The following is a 24,561-nucleotide window of genomic DNA, read 5'->3' on the forward strand; positions in this document are numbered from 1 at the left end:
ATGTCTGTATTACAAAAATCGTTTAAATTTTTTAAAAAATGAGGAATTTGCCATTATAATACTCTATCTTAGTATAATTTAAAGCATTTAAATTTGATTATTGAATTTTAATTTAAAAAAAAAATAAATCCTAATAGAAAAAATATAAAACACAACTTTAAACTGTGTTAATTATTAGGGAAATTTACATACATATCTCACAAAACTATCAAATCTATATAATTAATATATAAATTTTATTATCTGCATAATATAACAGATTCCAACACAATAAAAACACCCAACAAATCAGCATTTCTGGAAAAAAAAAATCATCACAAAAAATTTACTCAAAACTAAACTGCACATTTATTTAACACCATTTTGTTCCTTCCACTCCAATCATCAGTTGTAAAGACTAGACTGGAGTTCAAAAAAAAAAAAAAGGAAAAGCAAGTCACACTACAGAGGAGTTGCAAGTTTTTTACATCAGCAGAAGAGTCTTCAAGCCTATTTATCCCTACTAGCTCTAATTTTAGAGGCACAAGCCAGCTCTGCTGAAAGGATGAAGGCAGACTTGTTTGCTTCTCTAAGGTAACGTGCATCTCCATTCATGAGCTTAAGGAGCTTTCTGCAAACCAGCAGACTCATACCCTCTTCTGAGAGGTCTTCCTTCCCTCCAAACATCTGGGAAAGTAAATCTTCTGGCACTCCAAATCCTGTATGTGTTATCCTGAATAAAAAGCATATAAATGTTTGATTTCATTAGGTGATATCTGAGTCATCAATTGGGCAAACTTACAATTAATTCTTAGCATTTTAAGTTAACATTATATATCATTAGCATCTGTTTATTAAATTGCTCGAATATGGAGAATGTTATGATAGAAAACCAGCAGTAAAAAGACCTCGCATTTCAATTGACAAAATATGCCAAACAAAATCTTAGTCTTAAAAATATCACTGTATAATAAGAATTGAATAATAAAATTGAAAAATGAGGATTAACAAGCTCCAATCAAGACCTTCAGATTAATGATCAACCTTCAATTTATATGTGTTTAATCCATTTCCTTCACCATCCTTCAGCCCAAACAAGGCCTAAAAGTTCCATCCTGATCACCATGGCTCAGTTTTCTTTGCATAGTTGCAATTCAGATTGCGCTGTTCGCTGACTTTCTCCATCCATTTAGCCTTCAGAAAATCTATTTTTTAAAGAGCTAAATCAAATCAGCCAAAATTGAGTTGGTCTTCGTTATTTCTCCCGCCATCTCAACCATTTCAAGACCCAACCAATCCACCATACGCTCCATCTATCCAGATCTATGAGTCAAGACACTTTCACATCCTCCCATAACGCTACAATTAAACTACTCCATATACGGAACTAGCTTGTATGACCAAAGATCCTATTGAAGGGAGTTCTAAAAATGCTAAGGATATAGTCTATTTCAAGTCTGATAAAAAGGGTTAGATGCAAAATCAATGCAAAGCTTAAATTCTACTCATAGAAGAGATTAAGCATCTAATATATAATGTTCTTGAAGAGATTTTCAATGACACTCCACCATCTAATGAACTAGAATTGGTAGAACTCAGCTTAAGGTGATGAGATGTAATATAACAACTATGAATGAAATAGAAGAGTATAGAAGATAAAATATACTTATGTACGTTTTATGTAATGATAAAAAAGTTAAGGCTAATGAAGTAACATTAATGCCATTTCAACACACAACTTAACTAGGGCCAATCTAAAGGTTGAATCACACTATGAACCTTTTCGTATCAATTACGCGAATCATACCACCCCATCACTAGTCAATATTTAGTTCTCATCAAAATAGCAAGTTATGAAGATCGGATTTGATGTGATATCCTTTCCATGAAAATTGCTCACACATTTTAGAAAGACCATGATTATATGACATAAGTGTAATTCACTATGATCTGAAGAACATATGCTTGTGAATCTAGTAGAAAAGACAACTACATACGCGTTCCATGTCTCAAAGCAAAATCTTTACATATTACATTATCAGCAACTCTCCACAAATGTAAGAAAAATTTTATTATGATATATATTATGTAGCTTTCTAGTATAAAATAAACAAGGGGTGTGTGCATTTGCATGCATGAAATTTCTCAGCAACTTAGCAATCTCTTCGTTATGAAAACAAAGGTCTAAACAACAACTAAGGAAATATAATCCTCACAGATACAAAATGCACGTGAAGTTCTTGGATCTTCCCAGATTGAAGTTTGAATTAATATTCATCTCTCTCTCAACCTAAAATATATTCTCATCCCTTATAGTAAAAGAAATAAAAATCGTAAATATGGATATATTTGTCTTCAAGATATATTTTTGGTTACGATTTAAGTTATTTGGATAGCAATGTTTCAGATAGCAATGTTACATATATAATAAAGGTAGAATAACGGCAGGTTCTCAACCAAATAATTGACATGGCTTATAATAGCAATTTGACCTACAACAAAGTCCAACTTAAACTATATCATCTTACATCTATGTTTCAGACCAGCTCAAAGCTTATGGATTAATCTTTATTATTCTATAACATTAAAGTAAATAAATCATCTCGACGTTCAGAAAATATAATAATGATTATTAGACCACAAATGTCAATATCAACTACATAAATATATACTGTTTAATTTGATTCTTTTCCAAGATGTAGATATTCAACTCAAATGTCTCCCAAGAGGCCTATATCTTATGTAATTACATTACGGTAAAATAGTTATCCTTAATATCGCTTTCACATTCCTATTATGCTTCTTCAATTTATTTCCTTCTTTGAGAACTTCTGGAAAAGTCGTCTTCTCTAACACTTTTTCTAATTAGTATAGGGAACCACGTTTTGCTGCACAACTAGATTAAAGAAATTTTCTCTCTTTCGAACAGTTGGATGAACAAGATTATGTCCAAAACTTCTGCAATAATTCCTTAAAGGATGAATGGATGCTATGGTAAAAAAATAATAAAGACAACTTTTACATAACAAGACATTCGAATGACATGACTCATGAGCTACTTTAATATTTAATATTGGTGATTTTAAAAGAACAATTCGGGATAAAGACTTTGTCAAGTAAAAGCTTTTGAAGGATAGGAGGGTGTTGCAAAGTAAACAGTATTTAAGGATCAAGTCTTAACAACCTAACAAGGCAAAGATTATGGTGAAGGCTAATAAATTCACAACAAATGAATTGAAACATGCAAAGCCTCTATAAATCTCCAAAGTTGATCGTATAGAGACGTCATATAAAGAGATGTTCGGCCAACACTGCTAAGCTGGTACATCAAAATTTCTATCTCCAAGAGCACCCCTCACAAAAAGCACCTTTCAACAAACGGAAGAAAGGGAGAAATTTGTTAAATAAAAAGTTGAAAGATATAAAAAGGGAGTGAGAAATTAAATTGCTCAAACTTTTCAACATTATCAAGTTCAAAGAGGTTTTCATAGAAAGGGAGAAATTTGTTAAATGAAAATTGAAAGATATAAGGGAGAGAGTTACTAAATTGCTCCTATTTCAACATTATCAAGTTCAAAGAGATTTTTTCATCAACATCACCATGGAGGCCATCATTCAATTCCCCCCTAGCTTGCTTGATCCACCTTGACTAAAGCAAGTTTTTATTGTCCTACCAAATCAAAGCTGTAATTTGACTTATCACCTATTTTATAAGAAAAATATCTTCATGCACTTTTCTTAAATTTTAGTGAAACTTGCCGCAAGACATAATCTCACTAAAACACGCAAATGTATGCTTGTGGCTATGTATTACGAAGATTTTTTTCTTAATATACATGTTATTGCTCGTTAATATTATTTATCAAAAAACAAGTATAATAGCTTTGATTGAGAAAGCTTTTAGATTCAAACATAAAGGATGGAAAGATCAAAATCAACAAGTTCGATTGCTGAAATTTCAAGATCTGGGAGATGCAAATAGAAGACTTGCTACGAGGTAAAGCTCCATCAATTACTAAAAGAAATAAGCAACAATCTTTCATCAAGTGTGGGAGCTGATAGACAGAAAAGCAATTGGAGCTATCTATATCCTTCAACATCTTCAATGAAACAACCATAAGAAACATTATGGAGACGCTCTTCGACTTTTCAATTCACTCTACTCTATATGCAAAGTTTTTAACTAACTAGTTTTAAGTAGATTAAAAGGAGGATCATTTTTCTGATAGCAAATTCTTGATCATGAGGAAATTAGTTGTGTAGAAGAAAATCAGTTTGTGTTCAATTCATTAGAAGCTAATTATGATATATATTATTCATTATTAGATATGTAAATAAATTTTGTTGAAAATAAAACAAAATTTAAACAATGTTTAGTAGTTGTATAAGTTAAGTATTGCTCTTATAATGTTAAGTCATGAGTTTGATTGTTTCTTTTTTATTTAATAATAAAAAATCACTCTTTTTCTTGATATGTTTGTTTGCGTTCATATAAGTTTAAAAACAAGTCGAACAATAACAAATATAACACAGATAAAAGAACATCAAACATTAACAAACAATAAGAGAAAAAAATTAATGAAGGCAACTCCAACAGAGATTTGGTTGTTTATTTGTGACTCATTCTATATCTTCAAATAGGAGAATGTAAATTTGTGGAGATAAACCCCCTGCCTAACATAGAGTTCCAATATTACATGTCCTCATATCTCACCCGTTGAAGAGTTTCCATATTTACATATTATCTTTATATAAATACCACCCCAGGTGATCTCCCACGAGCATCCCAAACAAAAGGCCTTACAGCAAAAGTAAGCGGGAGGAATCAATTTAAAAAATCACGACAGAGGAAGAAAGGGGAAACAAGCTGCCCTTATTATAGCATTATAGAGGAGTTCAGAAAAGTTTTAACATTATTACCAAAGAGGTGCTTCACTTAATTCTTGTAGCAAGGGACTGCAATTTTTTTCTCCTCCCCAGTTTGCTTGGTCTCATCTTGACTACAGCATATATTTGTTGGCCTTCCTTATCAAAGTAATAGTTTTGATTCATCTCCTATCTTATAAGAAGAATATATTCATGTATCTCTTTTAAAACATAGTGAAATTTTAGATTTCTCTAAAGGAAAAGATTTAAGTGAATCTCACCAAACCATGCGATATAGCATATGGATGTGATTGTGATTTGTTATGATAGTTTTACGTGTATTAGTGTTGTTACTCCATGTTACTATTTATCCTGGCAACTGGTATTAAAGCTTAAGTTGAGAGAGCTTTTGAATCCAAGCATGGAAGTCATAAGCCAATTAATAAGTTTGAAGATCAGTATTTCAAGTCCTAAAACATGTACATATAAGACTATCAGTGACTTTGAAAGCCCCATCAACCATTGAAAGGAATAGCCAAAATTCTGGATCACGAGAGGGAGTTGATAGAAAGAAAAGTATTGGGGGTTTTATTATTTATCCCTCAACATGTACCTTCAACATCCTCAATGAAGCAACCACATCAAGCATCACGAAGTTTGCTCACCAACATGTATGAAAAGCCCTTAGTCATCAAAAAGGTTTACGTTGTGTGAATTTTTTCAATCTTAAGATGTTCGAAAGAGTTTTAATCACCAAGAACATCAATGAGTTCAACTCAATCATAAGACAGCAGAACTTTATGAACCTTGGACTTTATCGGAGTTAGTGATATGTAAGTAAAGATGACAAGCAAAACTAGATGGAAGCTTTGCAATGTAAGGCATGTTCCTAACTTCAAGAAGAATTTACTCTAAGAGATAACTGAAAGAAGGATGTTATGTCTCAACCTTCTACAATAATTCCCATAAGATGATAAGAGTGATATAGTGGTAGTATGAGAAAAAAAAAGACAACACCTTGTAAATGACATGAAACATCAGAATAATGGTTTAATGTGAAATTTATTAATGGTAAATATGAAGGCTAATGCAAGATAAAGCTTCTATTAGGTGGGGGCTTCCAAATGGCAATAAGGCACAACAAGATAAATAGTATTTCAAGATCAAGGAGCAAAGAGGTAGAAGGGCAAAGGTTATGGTAATGGTTAACAAGTTACCACTAATAGACTAAGCGACTGCAAATGCTCTATCAAACCTCAAGGTTGATTAGGAGGACGTGTTGTATAGAGATATATTTAGACACAAACCACAAAATAAATACATAAAAAAAATCTATCTTCAAATGGGAGATTATTACATATATGGAGATAAATTCTCTACATATATCTAGATTCTTCCTAATACAGCATATAATATTTTCATTATTAAAAATCCTAGAACAAGATTTGATTAAGATTATGTGTGGGAGAAGATAGTTCAGGAGAAATTTATATTTATTTTCATATGACCTTTGAAATTTGGATGGTTTTCATATTTATTATTTCTCTCATAAGTTAATATCACTTTCTAATGACCGCCCGAGAGAAGCCCACATAAATAGAAACTCTTGACGAAGGAGAGATGAGTAATCAGTAAGAGAGAGAGCGAGACATGGGAATCAAATTGCTCCAGTGTTTAAGATTATGTTTGGGAGAAGATAGTTCAGGAGAAATTTATATTTATTTTTTAAGATATTTGAGATCTCTTGCTCTATTTCATATGACATTTGAAATTTGGATGACTTTCATATTTATTATTTCTCTCATAAATTAGTATCAATTTCTAATGACCTCCCGAGAGAAGCCAACATAAATAGAACCTCATGACAGAGGGGAGATGAGAATCAGTAAAAGGGAGAGAGAGAGAGAGAGAGAGAGAGAGAGAGAGAGAGATGGGAATCAAATTTCTCCAGTGATTAAGATTATGTTTGAGAGAAGATAGTTCAGGAGAAATTTATATTTACTTTCTAAGATATTTGAGATCTCTTGCTCTCTTTCATATGACATTTGAAATTTGAGATTCAAATCAGTATGAAAAGGATTATGAATCTATTTCATGGTTTTGGGAAAGCTGCAAAGGTGATTCTCCATAAGATGTAAAGTCTATTGATATAAGCTATAAATATTTGAAGGTTTTATAACCTTGGAGTATGCTTTGGATATTGGAGTTTAGAAAACTATGAATGACTCCAAAATGACATGGAATACTATCATGTCTTATCAATATATAAGGGTTTTGGGGATTAGAGAACTATGAATGCCTCCAAAATGACATGGAAGACTCTAGCAATATGCCTTATCAATATGTAACTGACCAAACATGATTCCAGGGTAATTTGACAGGGTTTTGAGTCAATAAAAAAACCTTCCGAGAGAAACCCACATAAATAGAACCTCATGACACAGGGAAGATGAGTAATCAGTAAAAGGAAAAGAGAGAGAGAGGGAGAGAGAGAGAGAGAGAGAAAGAGAAGCAGGTGGGAATCAAATTGGTCCTGTTCAAGCATTGTATAGGGTTTCATCTGATTGCTACAGTAATAGTGATTGGCTATTGATAAAGAAAAGCAAATGATCTTCTATATGAAAAGGTTTTAAGCTTCATTGCTAAGACAAAAGAAGTACTTCACTAGATTCCTACAACCTATGGCTACAAATTTTTTCTCCTTAGTTTCCTTAATCCTGACTTGAATTCACTAGGCGTTTGTTATTTTTTCTTATCAATGTGGAAACCTTGATTTCATTCCTATCTTATGAGAATAATATCTTCATGTACCAATTTTTTAAACTTAGAGCTATTTGGTTGGAAGTAAAGTGGTGCAAATAATTTCAAATGCACGGTTTTTAAAAATATTGGTATTGGTTAGATGAACAGAATGCAAAGCAAAGTAAACGTAATGTAAACTATTTTAGTACATTTTTGAGGTAAACTAATGTGGGCTCCAAAAATTAGCACCTTGGCCTCCCCTGTGCTTTCGGGGGAGTTGTAACGGATTATGTTATAGGGTAAATTTTGGGAAGGCATATGGGTTTGTAGATAAGACACTACCCAGAGATTTCGCCCTCATTTTACGAGGACATTATGATCTGAGTTCTAGTTTCCTATAGGCACAAGCACCTATAGTTAATTATTCCTCCCGATAATGAGAGAGAACTTTCAATTAAGGCTAGTCAAAACGTAGAAAATAAGTGTATGGCATATAGTAGCAGCATGAGTTTATGGTTTGGAAGGATTGACATTTAAAATTGAAATTTTCATCATCTTGCACTTAAAGCGGATGGTGGGGGAATGGACGATGGACCCGATCAAGATCTCATGGTTATGATCAAGGATTGACATTTAAAGATCAAGGATCATCGTGGTCTTTGGTCTACTTAGTCAGAGGAGATAGTCAACCCAACTTAATAGAAGGATCCTTGTTAGCAGCAATGAGTTATTTCATCCAAGGATACCTTATAGACCTAAAGTGAATGTTTGTCTAAGGGGAAAATTTTGAATCCTCCTTAACAGATAGAGGGCTTTGTACTATATCGATTATATCCTATTGATTCATATCTCCAGGATTTGATGGCATTAGGAGCATACGAGCTCTGGCCATAATTATAATTTAGTGGTGTCATTTGGCGGCGAACCACTCAGTTCAGATGGCCCCGATCATAATCGTTTACCAACGGTGTCATTTAACGGCAAAACTATCGATTAGATGACACGTCTCACGTCTTTACTGACATGAGACTGTTTGAGAATGAATCCTAGTGATATTCTCTACCAGACATTAGCTCTTTGTAAGCTAATGTGATATTTGACTATGTCCATCTCGGCAAACTGTTGCGGAGAGAGGATGAGTTTTACTTTAGGCATTTCATGGTTGAATTTTAATTTTAAATATTTCAAGATTTTTGGGATTTTTGAGTTTTGGAGTGTTAGTGGGAGGAAGAACAAAAATGCAAAGGCTTCGTTTGATTGCCTTTTAATGACGAGAGAAACGACATAAACGAGACACTCTCGCAGGATATCCGGACTGCTTCGGTGCCAATTGTAGAGCTGTGGCGGAATTTACGCAGGAAATAGGTATATGTTGTCGATTCTACATGTAATAGTTTGAGCTCTCTTTTTGTCACTTTTGGATAATACACAGAGGTCAACAACTAAACTCGTCCAATTTTGAGTGAGAATCATTTATACCAAAAACAAGCTCTCTTGAGCGCCGCCAACACTCACCAGCCACAACCACAACCACTGCCCACCACCATCGCAGGCGACTGCCAGCCACTAACCGTCATTGGTCAGCACTGCCACCGATCTCTCGCCACCACCGCCAACGGCCATCTGGCGACCACCACCCGCCGGTCGGCCACCACCGTAGCCAGTCGCTACCACCTATCTCCACCATCTTTAAACTTTATATTTATTTTACTTAAAATCAAACAAAAAAAGCATTCAATAACTCCAAATTATAAAAACTAAACAACCCTTAATGAAATTGATATAGTATATAACCAGCCTATTATTAGGTCCTTGATAAGGAAATTAACTTAATGTTTAGGCATTAGCATTATGATGTTATATATATATATATAATCTATGCATGTACAATTTTCTTTTATTTATAATTTTTCAAGTATTTTGTAATTTCCTTATATTGATGGCCCAAGGAAGACTAAGTATAAATGAAGGCTTATAATAAGTTATTTAGATGGCTGTAAACAAACATAAGCCAAATTAGGTCATGGCGTCAAAGGAAGCATGGAGCAGCTACGCATATAAACCAAGTCCACCCTCTCCGTTAAATTTTGTACCATGATCCCATCCAAGAGAATCCAATCAACACAGCATCAACATCGAACTCAATTGGCAATGTTTAAATGAAGCCAAATCAAAGGGATTTTAGCCTCCAACCATCAGCCCCACCAGGCACGAAACAAGGAAGCAACCTTAACATTTTGAGTACCACTACAACCACTCTAAGGAGAACCAACCTAAACAACTCCCCCTCCATGGGTTTTTCATTCCTTATTGTGTATTAGTATGTAAAATAGAAAAAAATAAATCTTTATAGTTATTAATCATGATGAATGAAAAAAGAGAGAAGTTTCTTTTTTGTGGTTCCATGCTTGGTGGTTTGGGATTATCGTTTATTGTTTGATGGCTTTCAACACATTTGTTCCTATGGTGAGATCCTAAAACAACCTCTCTAGCCTCCACAATCCCATGCAAAGAAATCCATAACTGATGGGGGCAGTGAAGTAACCTAAATAATTATGAAAATAATTTAGGGCTCACCCTAAACAATACTTAGGTTTTCTTAAATATAAAAATTATAAAAACCCAACTTAATACTTGCAAGTATACATGCCAAATCAAGTAATATAGTGATGAAGTAGAGTATCGATCCCACAAGAAAGAATGTTTATTTGAAAATTCTAGTACTATTTACTTTAACTATAACAAATATCCTACTAAATAACTCTGTTTAAAATTGCGCAACAAGAGACGCGCCTCTGCGCAATTTGCCCCAAATACGCCTTGAGGCTTACGCAATTCTCATCTTGGCATACCCGTACGCCTCACCTGGGCTGAGGCGCACCTCTGAGGCGCAATTGCGCAATTATAGGTGAGGCATACACCTCATCAACCCGATCCCACCAACTTAAAATGAAGCCATTTTTCCCCTTCATCCCGTTCGGTTCTAAGCAATCCCGAAAAAAATCCTTCCCGCAGCCTCTGTACGCGAACCAGACGGGCTCCCGCACACTCGGCCTCCCTTCCCGCCGCCTCTCCGGCCGGCGCCGCCTCTCCGGCCAGCGCCGCCTCTCCGGCCGGCGCCGCTCTCTCTGCCGAGCTTGAAGTGTCCGGCCACCCTCTAGGAGAAGTCCACAATCGATTTTAGGTATTTTTTTTAGTTTATGCTTAGATTTTTCAAGTAAAAGAAAATCTAGGGTTTTTGATTTTTTGTGTTTTTGGATTTTTGCATTAGAAAACATGGTTAGAGGCAAGGAAAAGGCGAATACGTCATTGCAGTGTGACCTTTCTTGGAAATATAGTGTGCAAGTTGACATAGGAGGCGGCGAGAAGACGTATGTGTATTTAAAATGCAATTTTTGTGAGAAAGTGGTGAAGGGCGGAGTAACACGCATGAAGGAACACTTATCATGCTCTCATAAGAACGTAGCACCGTGGCAAAAGTGTCGGACAAGGTGAAGGATGAAATTATTGCTTACATGAAGAAAAGTACCACGGCAAAACACTTACAACATGAGCAATTTAATGAAAGGCTCGAACATGATGCTTACTTCGAGCGAGAGTCGAAAGGGCTCTTCCTCCACTATACATAATAAAAGTACACGGGGTCCTATGGATCAGTATATGACTAATTCAAGAGAGGATAGAGGACAAGCAGAGATGATGCTTGCGGCTAGTACCAAAGAGGATCGACGCCAGGTTTGCATGGATATTGGCAGGTTTTTTTTTTAGAATGTCATACCATTTAATGTTGCGACATCTCCTGCCTACTTCAATATGTTGCGGTCTGTATGGTTGTATGGGAGAGGGTTGAAGGCACCATCCATGTATGAGTTGCGAACATGGATTTTGAAGGAGCTGCAGAACACAGAGCGGAGCATTGATGAGATTAAACGGACATGGATTGAGACTGGTGTTACCAGTATGTCAGATGGATGGTCTGACATGAAGAACAGGAGCTTGATTAACATCCTTGTCAACAATCCCTACGGCACGGTGTTTTTACGATCAGTTGAAGTTTCAGATGAGGTTAAAAATGCTTCATTTATTTTCAATTTACTAGATGGGGTTATTGAAGAGATTGGGGAGCAATTGGTTGTTCAAGTGGTGACTAACAATGCGGTGCATACAAAGTAGCTGGTTAGATGTTGATGGAGAAGATGACACACCTATATTAGACCCCCTGCGCAGTACATTGTATCGATCTCATTTTGGAGGAACTTGGTGACTTACCTCAGCACAAGAGCGCTCTTTCTAGGGCGAAGAAGATCACAAAGTTCATCTACAACCACTCATGGGTTTAGCCTTGATGAGAAAGTTTTCAAAGAAAGAAATCATTCGGGCAAGTTATAGAGATATTTGGGATATCATTGATGCTCGGTGGGAGGTACAGTTACACCGTCATCTACATGCAGCGGCATATTATCTCAATCCTCAATTTCAATATTCAGAGAGAAAATCTTCAAACCCAGAAGTGAAGCTTGGTCTGTATCATTGCATGGAACGACTAATACCGGAGCAGACAGATAGTGAGCTTGCATATTTACAACTTGTTCTATTTCGGAATAAATAGGGTTTTTTTGGTCTGCATGCAGCAAAATCAATAATTGCCAAACGGTCTCCAGGTATAGTTATTTTGGTAAATACAAGACACTTTATTAAGTTCTGATTATCATTTTTCTTCTTGAAAACAGTTGAATGGTGGATCCAATTTGGTGATTCCACCCCTGAGTTACAGAGTTTTGCTGTAAGAGTTTTGGGCCTCACTTGTTCTTCTTCTGGGTGTGAGCGAAACTGGAATACATATAGTCAAGTACAAACAAAGAGAAGAAATCGGCTATCAACACTCAGAATGAACTCCTTAATATATATTATGCATAACAAGAGGTTAAGAGATAGGAGGTTGAGGAATAAGAGGTTGAAGGATGATGAGGACCCGTTGGTGTGTGATGATGTGTCATCTGATAATGAATGGTTCATAGATGATGAGACAAATTTGTCATTATTAGACTTACAGCTAGAGGATCTAAGTGTGAATGTCTTGAGAGGCGAAGCATATCAAGTGGGCACATCTACTAGTACCACACCACATACATCTACTAGTTCTGCAGCACAACTATCAAGTAAAGGTATTCCACAACTTCTTATATGTTATTGCATTATATTTATATCAAGTGAGTAATTAACATGAGAATGAATTAATGATCATTCTTATTGAACAGGGAAGAGAAAAGTGAGTCATATGAAAGATGATGAAGATATGACATTCATAAATACAATTGGAGAAGAAGATTCCCTTGAAAACCCATTTAGTGATGGGATATGATTGGATTTTATATGTTCCTTCTTAATTGTACTTTGGGAGTTCTGATAGACTATAATTTTATGGTTTTGTACTTTAGAACATGCTTTTATTGCTTATCTTTTCTTAATTTCCACTAATTCCACTTGTCATTTAGATATTTTTATTGTATGATAGAATCTTGTTATTATTTATCTGCTAAAACCCTTAAATTCTCATTTACGCAATTCTGCGTCCGTGAGGCTTACTACGCCTCAGACCACCTCGAGGCTTACACCTCGCCTCACGGACGAAAACCGCCTCGAGGCTTATTTACGCAATTTTAAACCTTGCTAAATAAAAATAAGTTTAGGTGAAGATTCTATCATTTAATTTAAAATTAAAAAAATAATTAAATAAAACAATGTTTGAATAAATTATTTTAGATTGATGGAATGTAAATATAATATGATTCCAAATGATTCTTTTTTATATTGATGTTATTCAAAGTATATGCATCACCAACTGCTTCGTCAAGCATAAAGAGACAATGGATAAATTAAACCTTCCAACCTCAATACAACTCTAAACTCCTAGAATATGTCACCATATGAGAATCTTAGAAGAATAAGTAAAGCATGTACTATTAAAACCCCCTCATGATAATTCATCTCTATAAATTTGATACATGAAAAACATTATGTCTATGCTTGTATTATACCAATCCAATATACTTAGTTGTGCCTTCTTTTCTATTCCTGGGTTCCATATTACACATGATATTAACTATGCATATATCTACTATATGCATTAAATGAAGACCTGGTATATTGAAAACATCATGAAATTATCGATAAAGAAAATTCATTATTATTCCACATTCCATTTATAACATCAATCCAAAATTAGAGAATTTAACCATATATAAAGATCAAGTGAAACAATTTCATTTTCACTAAGTGCACAAAAGAAAGAAATAAAAAAGAAAAGATATTATCAGATGTGTTCAATGATCTCCTCTAAACTTCTCCTTGAACTTATAGAATTGATTCCACAAACAAAAGCCAAGCACTCTAATGGAATGTATCTATTACTTCTCTGAATTCCATTAGTTGTCACTCCTAAGAAAAAATCAGGGAAGCACTATAAAAATTGAAATTAAACAAGTGACAGAACTCCTCTACTATCATTACAAATGAACTATTTATAGAAAAAACACAGAAAATGGATTCTGGCGTCGTGGTACTCGAGACATTATAAAATGAACTAACGTCACAGCACTGAAGGGTTTCCTCCGATGCGGCACTTGCTGACATGGAACCGCTGTTTAAAGAATGGACGCGTAGCTTCGCTTGCAGATTGTGACATGAACGATTTTAACTATAGCACTGCTAACAGTTGAGCACATGGTTTAAAATTGCGCAATTAGAGGCGCGCCTCAAGGCGCGCCTTTGCGCAATTTCACCAAAAAACGCCTCGAGGCTTACGCAATTCTGGACCTGGATGAGGCGTACGCCTCACCTGGACTGAGGCGCGCCTCAGAGGCGCAATTGCGCAATTCTGGGTGAGGCGTACGCCTCATAGAACCGGCCCCACCCACTTAAAATGTAGGCTTTTCTCCCCTTCAACCCGCACGGCATTCCTCCTCTCCGAAAAAAAGACCTCCCAGCTCTCTGTACGCGAAACTGGACGCGTCCCGCACGGTCGGCCAAGCTTCCCGCCGCTCCTCCCGCCGGCGCCGCCCCTCTCCGGCGAAGAGAAAAGTTCCGGCCACCCTCTAGGAGTACTCCACATTCGATTGCTCGGTACCGCTCAAAATAACTCTTACAATAAAATTTTGTTCCGGTACCGCTCAAAATAACTCTTATATGTTAATGAAAAGAATACTGTGATTTGGGAAAGATGGAGTTTAAGTTGAATTATATTTCATGTTGTTTTATTATTGGGATATTTTGATTGCACTTCATATCTTGTGCATTTTTATGTTTTATATATTATTTACTCATTACTATATACAAAATTTATCATTTTCTATTTACACAATTTTTTGATTTTGAGGCTTACACCTCAAAACGCCTTGAGGCTTACGCCTCGCCTCACGAACGAAAAACGCCTCAATACTCGAATATGCAATTTTAAACAATGAATATAAGCTATGATGCAATCCTTTAATCCACCCGCTTAACTTTATAAATAATATACAATCACAAAGCCATTGATCTGAAAACCAAAAAAGTCAACAACAACAACATCATCATCAAGCCTTTGTCCCACTATGTGGGGTCGTCTACATGAATCCCATCTTGGAAGCCATACATTTATTGAGAGGTATGATGGAGAAATATAGAGAGAATGAGGATCTACATATGATATTTATTGATTTAGAGAAAGCATATGATAAAGTTCCAAGAGAAGTACTATGGAGAGTTCTTGAAAAGAAAGGAGTTAATAACGCTTATATTCAAATCATTAAAGATATGTATGCATGTGCTATTACTTGTGTTCAAACACAAGGTGGTTTGACCAAGTATTTTCCTATTTCGGTTGGATTACATCAAGGATCAGCCTTTAAGTCCATATTTTTTGCTTTAGTCATAGATGTTTTCACTAGACATTTGTAAGAGGATGTAACTTGGTGTATGCTTTTTGCTAATGATATTCTTCTTGTTGATAAGACTAGAGAGGCAGTTGAAGGTAAACTTGAATTATGGAGGTCAACCTTAGAGCATACACCAAGGTACATCCTTCAATGTTTTACCTTAACCTAGAGATGTTGGTTAAATAAGAAAAAAAATGCTATATCAACATACAAAAATTTAAAACTATTTCTAATATAATTAAAAACCCTCTAATGTCAAATTGATGATGAATATCCCTCTTCACCATCCTTCCTTTCTCCGATGTCAAATATTAAATGGACTGACCTCTTGGGCTTACGTGCAGAGCGACAAAACCAATTTTCAAGAATCATGATTAGATGGAATCATTGAGATAGACAGATTATGATCCCTTAGGAATCAACCTAGTTAGAGAAAACAATAGGGAGATAAACAAAGGAGAGAGGAGAGAAGAAAGAAGGAAGAGGAATCAAGGTGGGAAAAGCGAAATTTAATTCAATTTAGTTCAATAAAAGATATTTAATTCAATTTAGTTCAATAAAAGATATTGAAGAATGCAAGCACCAAATTCTGATTTATAAATAAAATATAACAATACATACAAGCAATAAACCTCAATTTACATAAATAGGGATATATGATAAATTCAAACTGCTTAAAATTCAAAGCTAAAAATATGTTCTAGAAATTCTATTCATATAATTTAGGAAATATATAATTGATATAATTTTGAAATTAAATACATAAAAATTAAATAAAAATAAAAGAAACAATGGAAAAAAATAGAATAATTTTGATGTATGTTTTTTCATGCATCAATTTGTCTATATCTGATATTGAAAGAAGTGGATACAATGTTCAATCCAATCAAATATTCATGAGAAAAAAATCATTATTCTCTCACGTACTATACACTAGAGTAAATCTCAATATCTACACAGGCATCATTTCAAATATAAAGAAGTTGAACAATGATGTTTGAGACACGGGCTATCATTATGAAAGTAAATAGCTTACCCCACGCCATAATCAACATTATATACTTTTAGATGCCACAAAAACAACACATTCATTCACCAATTCTTTTAAAAGATAGAAACCTATCATAAATATTTTATTGATTGAAACTAGGAAATAAAGTCTTAATTATCCAAAAGGAAGACCTACGGCCAAATACAAACTACATACCGCACAAGCAACTATCAAATATTAAGTTTTAAAGAAAGTCATAAGCCAAACTCAAAACTATGACGAAAAAGAATTAATATTCTATATTTTCCTTATGACCCGATTGGTCATTTAAAAATAGAAACCATGTTTTGAAACAATTAGATTTTCTAATCCCGTAGTTTGATTAGGTGCAATTAGAAATAAACATTGGCTCTAAGCTCCACTAAACTTCTTAAATTTTAGTCAAACATAATGATTACAATATCACAAAGAAAATGAATGAAAAATGAAATCATCATATTTCAAAATATCTTTTTCATCTACAATCAACGAATGAACTCCTGGGCTACAAGTAAAGCCCACTATTAAATTCATTAACTAAGATATTTCCAAAAGGCCGCAGGATCCATCTGCATATCCCAGCAAGGAAAAAAAATAACCACAAAAGAAATCCATTATAGCAACATACACACCTTATTTCCAAGTTTATCAGCTGAAGAGATTCACCCAACTTATCCTTCGTCAGCCCAGCAGATATCTCCACTTGTCCCCCACCTGGACAATGCTTCACACAGACCAGTAAGAAATCAGCAAGGATTTGTTGAAGCCTTAGACTGTCTCCATAGACATGTTCGCTTATTAAGTTATCAGGTATGTCATAGTCAACACTTATTCCCTTTTCTTTACTTGAAAGTATTACTTGGCTAACAGCAGTAACCACCACATCTTTTAAAGTAAATTCATCCATTTCCAACTCCAAACAGCTACAAGTGAAGAAAATAACGTATTAACTTCAGAAAAAATCAACTTATTAGAAGTATTCAAAGTATATAAATTATTTTATGGAAATAAAAAGCACAGATTAAATACCAAAATCTATTAATTTAATAACTAGAAACAAATATATCTAGAAAACTTCAGAAGAAGAAGAACAACAATAACAACAACATCAAGCCTTTATCCCACTACGTAGGGTTGGCTACATGAATCCTTTTTCTCCACTGTGTCATGTTAAGAGTCAAATTCTCATTTAAATCTAATAAAAAGTTCATTTCTAATATTTTCTAACCAAGTATTTTTAGGTTTACCTCAACCTTTCTTAACATAAATCAAATCTAATACATATACTCTCCTAACCGGGTCATCGGAAGGCTGACGTTTTATGCGACCAACCATCTAAGGCGACTCTCTCTAATCTTATTTGTCACTAGAGGTACTCCAACCTTTCACGTATATACTTGTTTTGCATCTATCTCTAAGAGTGAAGCCACTCATCCACCTAAGCATCCTCATTTCTGCAACACTTGGCTTAATTTTATGCTTCTCTTTTAATAGCGAACATTCTATGCCACGAAGCATCGCACATCTTATAGAATTTTCTCTTAAGTTTTAGGGGTACTATCTATCACACAATAGACCCAATGCATTCCTCCACTTCAACCATCCAACATAAATTCTATTAATAAAATTCCTATATATTTCACCATCACTTTGAATAATAGACCCAAAATATATAAAATGTGTACTCTTATTAATGACTTGATTGTCCAAAGTCACAATCACCTCACTAGATTTATTATTACTAAAATTACACTCCATATATTCGGTTTTAGATCTACTTAAATAAAAAAATTTAGTCTCTAATGTTAACCTCTATAATTCAAGTTACCTTCAACTCCATCTCTCTATTCTTATCAACAAAGAAGAATCTTATCAGCAAAAAGCATACACAAGGGAACATCCTCTTGCAAATGTCTACTAAGAACATCCATGACTAAAGACAAAAGATATTGGCTTAAAGCTAATCCTTTATGCAATCCAACTGAAATAGGAAAATATTTGGTCAAACCACCTTGTGTTTGAACACAAGTAACAGCTCCTGCATACATATCTTTAATGACTTGAATATAAGTATTATTAACCCCTTTCTTTCTTAGATCTCTCCAGAGCACTTCTCTTGGAACTTTATAATATACTTTCTCTAAATCAATAAATATCATATATACATCCTACTTATTTTCACTATACTTCTCCTTCAAACCTCTCAATAAATGTATAGCTTTCATAGTGCCTATATGGCATGAATACAAATTAATTTTGAGAAACATTAGTATCACTTCATAACCTATGCTCAATAACTCTCTCCCATAATTTTAAAGTATGACACATTAACTTAACTCCTCTATAATTCGCACAATCATGTGCAACACCTTTATTCTTAAAATTAGGAATCAACACACTCCTCCACTCATCTGACACTTTTAGTCTTCAAAATAATATTAAAAAGTTTGATAAACAAAGAAATTTCTTCATCTCCTAAGCATTTTTACACTTCATGTTCTTTAAAGCCTCTCTAACTTCAGTTTTACCAATACGCTGAAAAAAATAAAAATCTCTCTTTTCATTTAAGGTGATAAGGTCACTAAAGTTCGTATTCTCACAATATTCATTGAAAAACTTATCAAAATATCTAATCTACCTTTATTGAATAACTTCTAATAAAAATACTTTCTGATCTTCATCCTTAATATAATTTACTCAAACTAAATCCTTAATTCTCTCATCTCTTTGTTTGGCTAACTTATGCATATATCTTTTGCCCGCCTTAGTATCTAATACAACAACAGCAAGCATTTATCCCACTATATGGGATCGGCTACATGAATCCTTTTTCTCCATTGTGTCCTGTTAAAAGTCAAATTCTCATCTAAATCTAAAAAAGAAATGTCACTTCTAATATTTTCTAATCAAGTCTTTTTAGGTCTATCTTTACCTTTCTTAACATAAATCAAATCTAATACATCAATGTTCACCATCACTCTGAACAATAGACCCAAGATATCTAAAACGAATGCTCTTATTAATGACTTGATTGCCCAAAGTTGCAATCCCTCCACTAGATCTATTATTACTAAAATTACACTACATATATTTAGTTTTAATTCTACTCAAACGAAAGCATTTAGACTCTAAGGTTGACCTCCATAATTCAAGTTTACCTTTAACTCCCTCTCTAATCTTATCAACAAGAAGAATATCATCAACAAAAATCATACACCAGGGTACAACCACTTACAAATGTCTAGTAAGAACATCCATGACTAAAGCAAAAAGATATGGGCTTAAGGTTGATCCTTGATTTAATCCAACCGAAATAGGGAAAAGATATGGGCCAGCTAGCTCCTCCTTAGTATTTAATCTATTATATAAATCACTAAAAAATGAACTCTTTACATCGCATATTACTTTCTTAGACTATTTACGGGTCTCTTTATATCTTTCCCAATTATTATAACTTTTACACTCAAACTAATATTTATAACAAAGTTTCTTTTGAACTTTTTTACACATTTTGTATTCTAACACTAACAATTTTTTACTATTACGAGCTTTTTCTTTCGATACTCCAAGCACATCCTTTACAACATTGTTAATATCACTAGCTATTCTCACATAACATTAGCTTCTTCACGTACATTCAAAATATGAAAATGTTGAATCTTACTCTTAAAACTAATTTTGTTAGTGTTTTTTAAATGTCTACGACTAATCCTAAAATAACATTTTAATTTAGAGAACATCTGAAGAAGAATAAAATAAAATCAACAATAATAGGATCAGGCAGTATAATGAAGAACACTTCTCACATCAGTTTGCATTAAAGCAATTACCTGTCCATTATGTTCTCTAGGTCTAGATCATTGAGGATCCTATTCAACTGATAGTGACATTTTGCTCCGGTGTTCAGAAGTAGCCTTTGTTCTTCATCCAACTCAGTCCCCTCCAGTATTTTTTGTGAATACATAATCCCGGAGAGAGGGTTTCTAATTTCACTCCTAATATATGATAAAGCCTTTAACTTCTTCATTGTGGTTTGTTGTGTCAACTGCTGAACTTGTATAACTTGCTGGAGCTCATGGCTATTTGAATGTAGAAAGCAAACTACTCCAGTTATGTTACCTTCCCCATCAACTTTTTTGCTGACTGAGAGCAAACACTCCACAGATCTACCACTGCGGCTGATGAAACTGAAGGAACGCTTCTCCATCTCATGACAACTGATGGCATTATTTATTAGAATGCTGAGATTAACAAATGAATCTTGGTTCTTTATACGGCAACAAGCCATATTAATCCCAAACACCTCTCCCAAAAGCATTTTGCCAATTAGTTCATCTCTATTCCATCCTGAAAGCTTAGCCATGGCTAGATTCCACTCAGAACACCAACCAAACTCATCTGCACCGAAGATAGGGGGGATAATTGGGCTGGGGTTCTGCACGATGGCTTTGTAGTCTCCTTCTATCCGTGTAAACTTATCCATTATCATCTTATGACTGGTAATATCTTGAGCTACAAAGCATACTCCGACCACATTATCATGGATGTTCCTGCTGGCACATGCATTCACCACCAGAATGACTGGGCCATCATCTCTTCGAATACCAAAAGTTTTAACTTGAAATTCAATATTTTGAACCTCTTTTCCTGATCAAAGGCAACAAAGGAGGAAGATAACTAATAAAAATTACTTGCGTTATTTATTAGCTTTTAGAAATAAATGGAGCTGAAAGAAATGAAACGTAGAAAATTATGAGAGCGGGGGATTTAAACTAACCCTGTAGTGCTAAGAAAAGCATCTTCTTGACTCCATCCACAGAAGAATCGTCAACAAGGGTGAGCAGATGTTTTCCCATGGCTTCATCAACAGAAAGGCCAGTTAATTCAGCAATTTTCATATTCCATCCATTTATGAGACCATCAACATCAACTGCCAAAATTGGCACCGTGGCTGTCTCAATCAAACGAACCATCTCATTTGTAACTACTCGCAACTCCATCATTCCTTCAAGTTTGAGCTCAGTCATCTTAGAATCAATCGTAGCCTTCTTCATTGAATTATCAGTACCATTGATTGTCCCTCGAAGTATAAGCTGCAAGGAATGAATAGCATCCATCTCATGGTCACTCCATGGAAAGCTCCTCATCTTAACAACATCAAGAAAAGCCTTGAAGGAGGATCTTGGATGCATTCTACTACCATCATCCTTATCAGACGGGTCATGCTTTTCACCTCCCCATCTAATTTCAGTAGCCGCTGGGGACCGAAACCAGAAAAGCATGTCCTTAGAAGTAATTCTGGCAGCAGCCATTCCACAAATTACGTCACAAAGAGAAAAGGCACCAGGATAACCAGCTTCATGCAGGCTGTCTGTACTTAACCCTGTGTAATCTGTGTGACAATTACAAAGCCAGTTAGCAAGGTCAAAAATCTGAGACTCAGTTGGAGTAACCCCAAGTCGCCAAACTTTGTTTTGGTAAACAAGCGCAGCACCATCACACTTAACCAAATCCATAATGTTAGGAGTTTGAGTTATGATTCCCAGAGGGACAGAATCCCGTAGCAGCATATCACACAACATTGTCTGGGTTCTCAGAATATTCTTCTGCCTAATCTGGCTTTCCAACTCAAATTCTTTGTTCACATGTATAGCAAAAACTTGCATCAAGAATTCACAGGCATATCTTAATGGGAATGGAACAAACCTCGGAGTCTCATTATGGCAGACCACCAGTCCCCAGAGCTTCTTACTTTTCTGCTCCTGCTGATTCTGTTCAGCCTCATCACCATCATCATCTTTTCCATTCACTATCACAGCCATGACCAGAGAAGCAATTGAATTCATATTTTCCATATATTGTAAATGGCAACTGTGTGGTGCCCTAAGTGTACTGCCACAGAAACTGATATCAAAAGGAAGACTCTCATCTTGATAAATCCTTACATGCTTTGCTCGGCAGTCACAGATCATTCGAACTTTGTTCTTCATAAAAAGAAACCTTGCAGCCTGAGGTATATCAGTAGCGGGATAATGCAGGCCAAGATATGGTTCCATGCCTGGTTTTATAATTTCAGCAAAAACCTCCCCATGATCATCTTCATGAAACTTGTAAGCCATGACCCTATCATACCCTGTCAGCTCAAACACCTCTTCAACAACAGCTTTACAAAGATTCTTCATGCTCCCACCACGCAATGACTGAAGCCTAGAGATGGCCTTCGCAGCAAGTTTGTAAGACTGTAAAGCCCCAGCAGCAGTCATGGGCACATCACTAGGCTTCACAGGCTCAAAATCTACAATCAAACAACCAGTGACCCTATGAACAATAGCATAAAATGGTCTACCAGAGCTCTTGCAGTGGACAAGAATTGGATTAAGCAGAGAAACCTCTGGAAAGCCCAACGCCTTCTGAAGTGCTGCAGTACTAGGGGAAGTAAAGAGGCTCTTCACATCTGTTCCAATGCCGAGTGTTTGGTGATCCCCAACACTGGGAACTGCGTGGCTGACCATAGTGAGCATCTCTGAGGCATTCTCAGAGAAAGCTACGACCTTGAAGGTTTTCTCATCTAAAGCCAGCAAACAACCAAATGGTTGGATTAGCTTGCCCCTTTGGATGTGTTGCAAGTAGGCAGTCACCTTCGCAGATCTCCTTTCGTCAGGTGGAGCCCTTACTGACTGAGAGTAGTCAAAAGACGTGCCCATGGCTTCAAACGCAGAGTCAAGCTTCGCATCCACGGTGGTCTGAGCCATTGCTCGAGCAGCACTGTGCCTGCTTCTGCTGGAGCTAGAAGAGGACTGTGAGGGTCTTGATGTAGACATTTTTTTTCAAACGAAAAGTGCTTCTATGGCTCGAGTTGAACAGTTTCAGAATGCTCAAAGTCAATTCACAGCTCAAGATTTCCAGATACCCAGCAAGATATGACTATTAGAAAGAGAAAATAATTTCTACTACAAAGATATATATGACTATTTTCCCAAAATAAACAAAAGATCCATACATCTTCGTTGATCTTACGATGCTGCAAGCACCAAATCCCCACAGGATGTTTTGAACTCCGAAGGCTCCTTAAAAGGTGTCAAGAAAAAAAAAATATCCTTCCGATCTCCGACCATGTAACAAAATCCAAACTTTCTCAGATGCCAGAATCCTAAAGAAAGAAATTCCTAACTTAAATCTCCGTCTTCACAAACTAACATAAATATATACCTCGCGTCACCGAAAGCTATGAAGCTGAAAAACCAGCTTCGCGCGAGAATTGAAACTGTGGCAAGTAGGGAACGATCGGCGGAGAAAAAATTACGATTGATCGATCGGATTGAAGAAGAGGTTTCGGGGAACACACAGGTAGTCTGCGGACCTCGTGATGTTGGTAAAGCGCTGGTACACCACCTTCAAGAAACAAAGAGCTCTCGCCCACTCTGAGGAGAAAAGGCCGACAAAGTCCATGGCAAGTGGATGGTAAAATCAATAAGATATTGTAAAAGCGGGAGCAAGAAACTAGAAGAAACCGGGCGAGCCCTCCACCAGCTCTGTTCGGATTTTGGCGAATTTGTGTAGTTTTATTATTATTTATTTATTTAAGAATGGGAAGGGATCAGAAAGAAAGTGATCCGATTTATTGTTCTTAATTTGTGGGTTTTCTTTTTTTTTAATCTTTTTTTAACTTTTTTAATCTTTCATTGAAGAGAGTAGAGTGACATTATTGTCACTTATTTAAAAAAGATTTTGAAAATAAAATTAAAAAATCAATTAAATCAGGTTATACAATTTAACATTAACAAGACATTTATTTTATCGTAGTTTGTAACATCAAAATGATATTATAATATGCTCGGTCTTGTTGGAACCAAATCTATTAGTGGGAGGTATCGGACATTATAAACATGTTGAACTTGTGAACTATGTGAAGCTCTATAAGAATGGAGAAAAGAGAGAGTAGGGGAGTGTTTTATAAATGCTCAATAAAACTATAGTTCCCAAATTGGTAAATATCCATTAAAATCAATCAAAAAAGTTCAAGTCGCT

At 35.3% G+C, this 24,561-nt stretch overlaps 1 protein-coding gene across 1 annotated transcript; it reads right to left on the bottom strand.

Annotated features, from left to right (window-relative positions):
* Positions 1-324: 324 nt before the first annotated feature.
* LOC110092463 (phytochrome A) lies at positions 325-24,072 on the bottom strand. Its single transcript, XM_020817019.2, has 4 exons — positions 21,311-24,072; positions 20,364-21,180; positions 17,166-17,456; positions 325-712 (listed from the first exon to the last, which is right to left on the bottom strand). Exons 1-4 carry the CDS (start codon positions 23,352-23,354, stop codon positions 490-492), a joined length of 3,375 nt encoding a protein of 1,124 aa, XP_020672678.1. The 5' UTR covers positions 23,355-24,072; the 3' UTR covers positions 325-489.
* Positions 24,073-24,561: the final 489 nt, after the last annotated feature.

The sequence above is a fragment of the Dendrobium catenatum genome, unplaced genomic scaffold, assembly GCF_001605985.2.
Source record: "Dendrobium catenatum unplaced genomic scaffold, ASM160598v2 fragScaff_scaffold_1446, whole genome shotgun sequence".
In the NCBI taxonomy this organism is placed as follows: Eukaryota; Viridiplantae; Streptophyta; class Magnoliopsida; order Asparagales; family Orchidaceae; genus Dendrobium; species Dendrobium catenatum.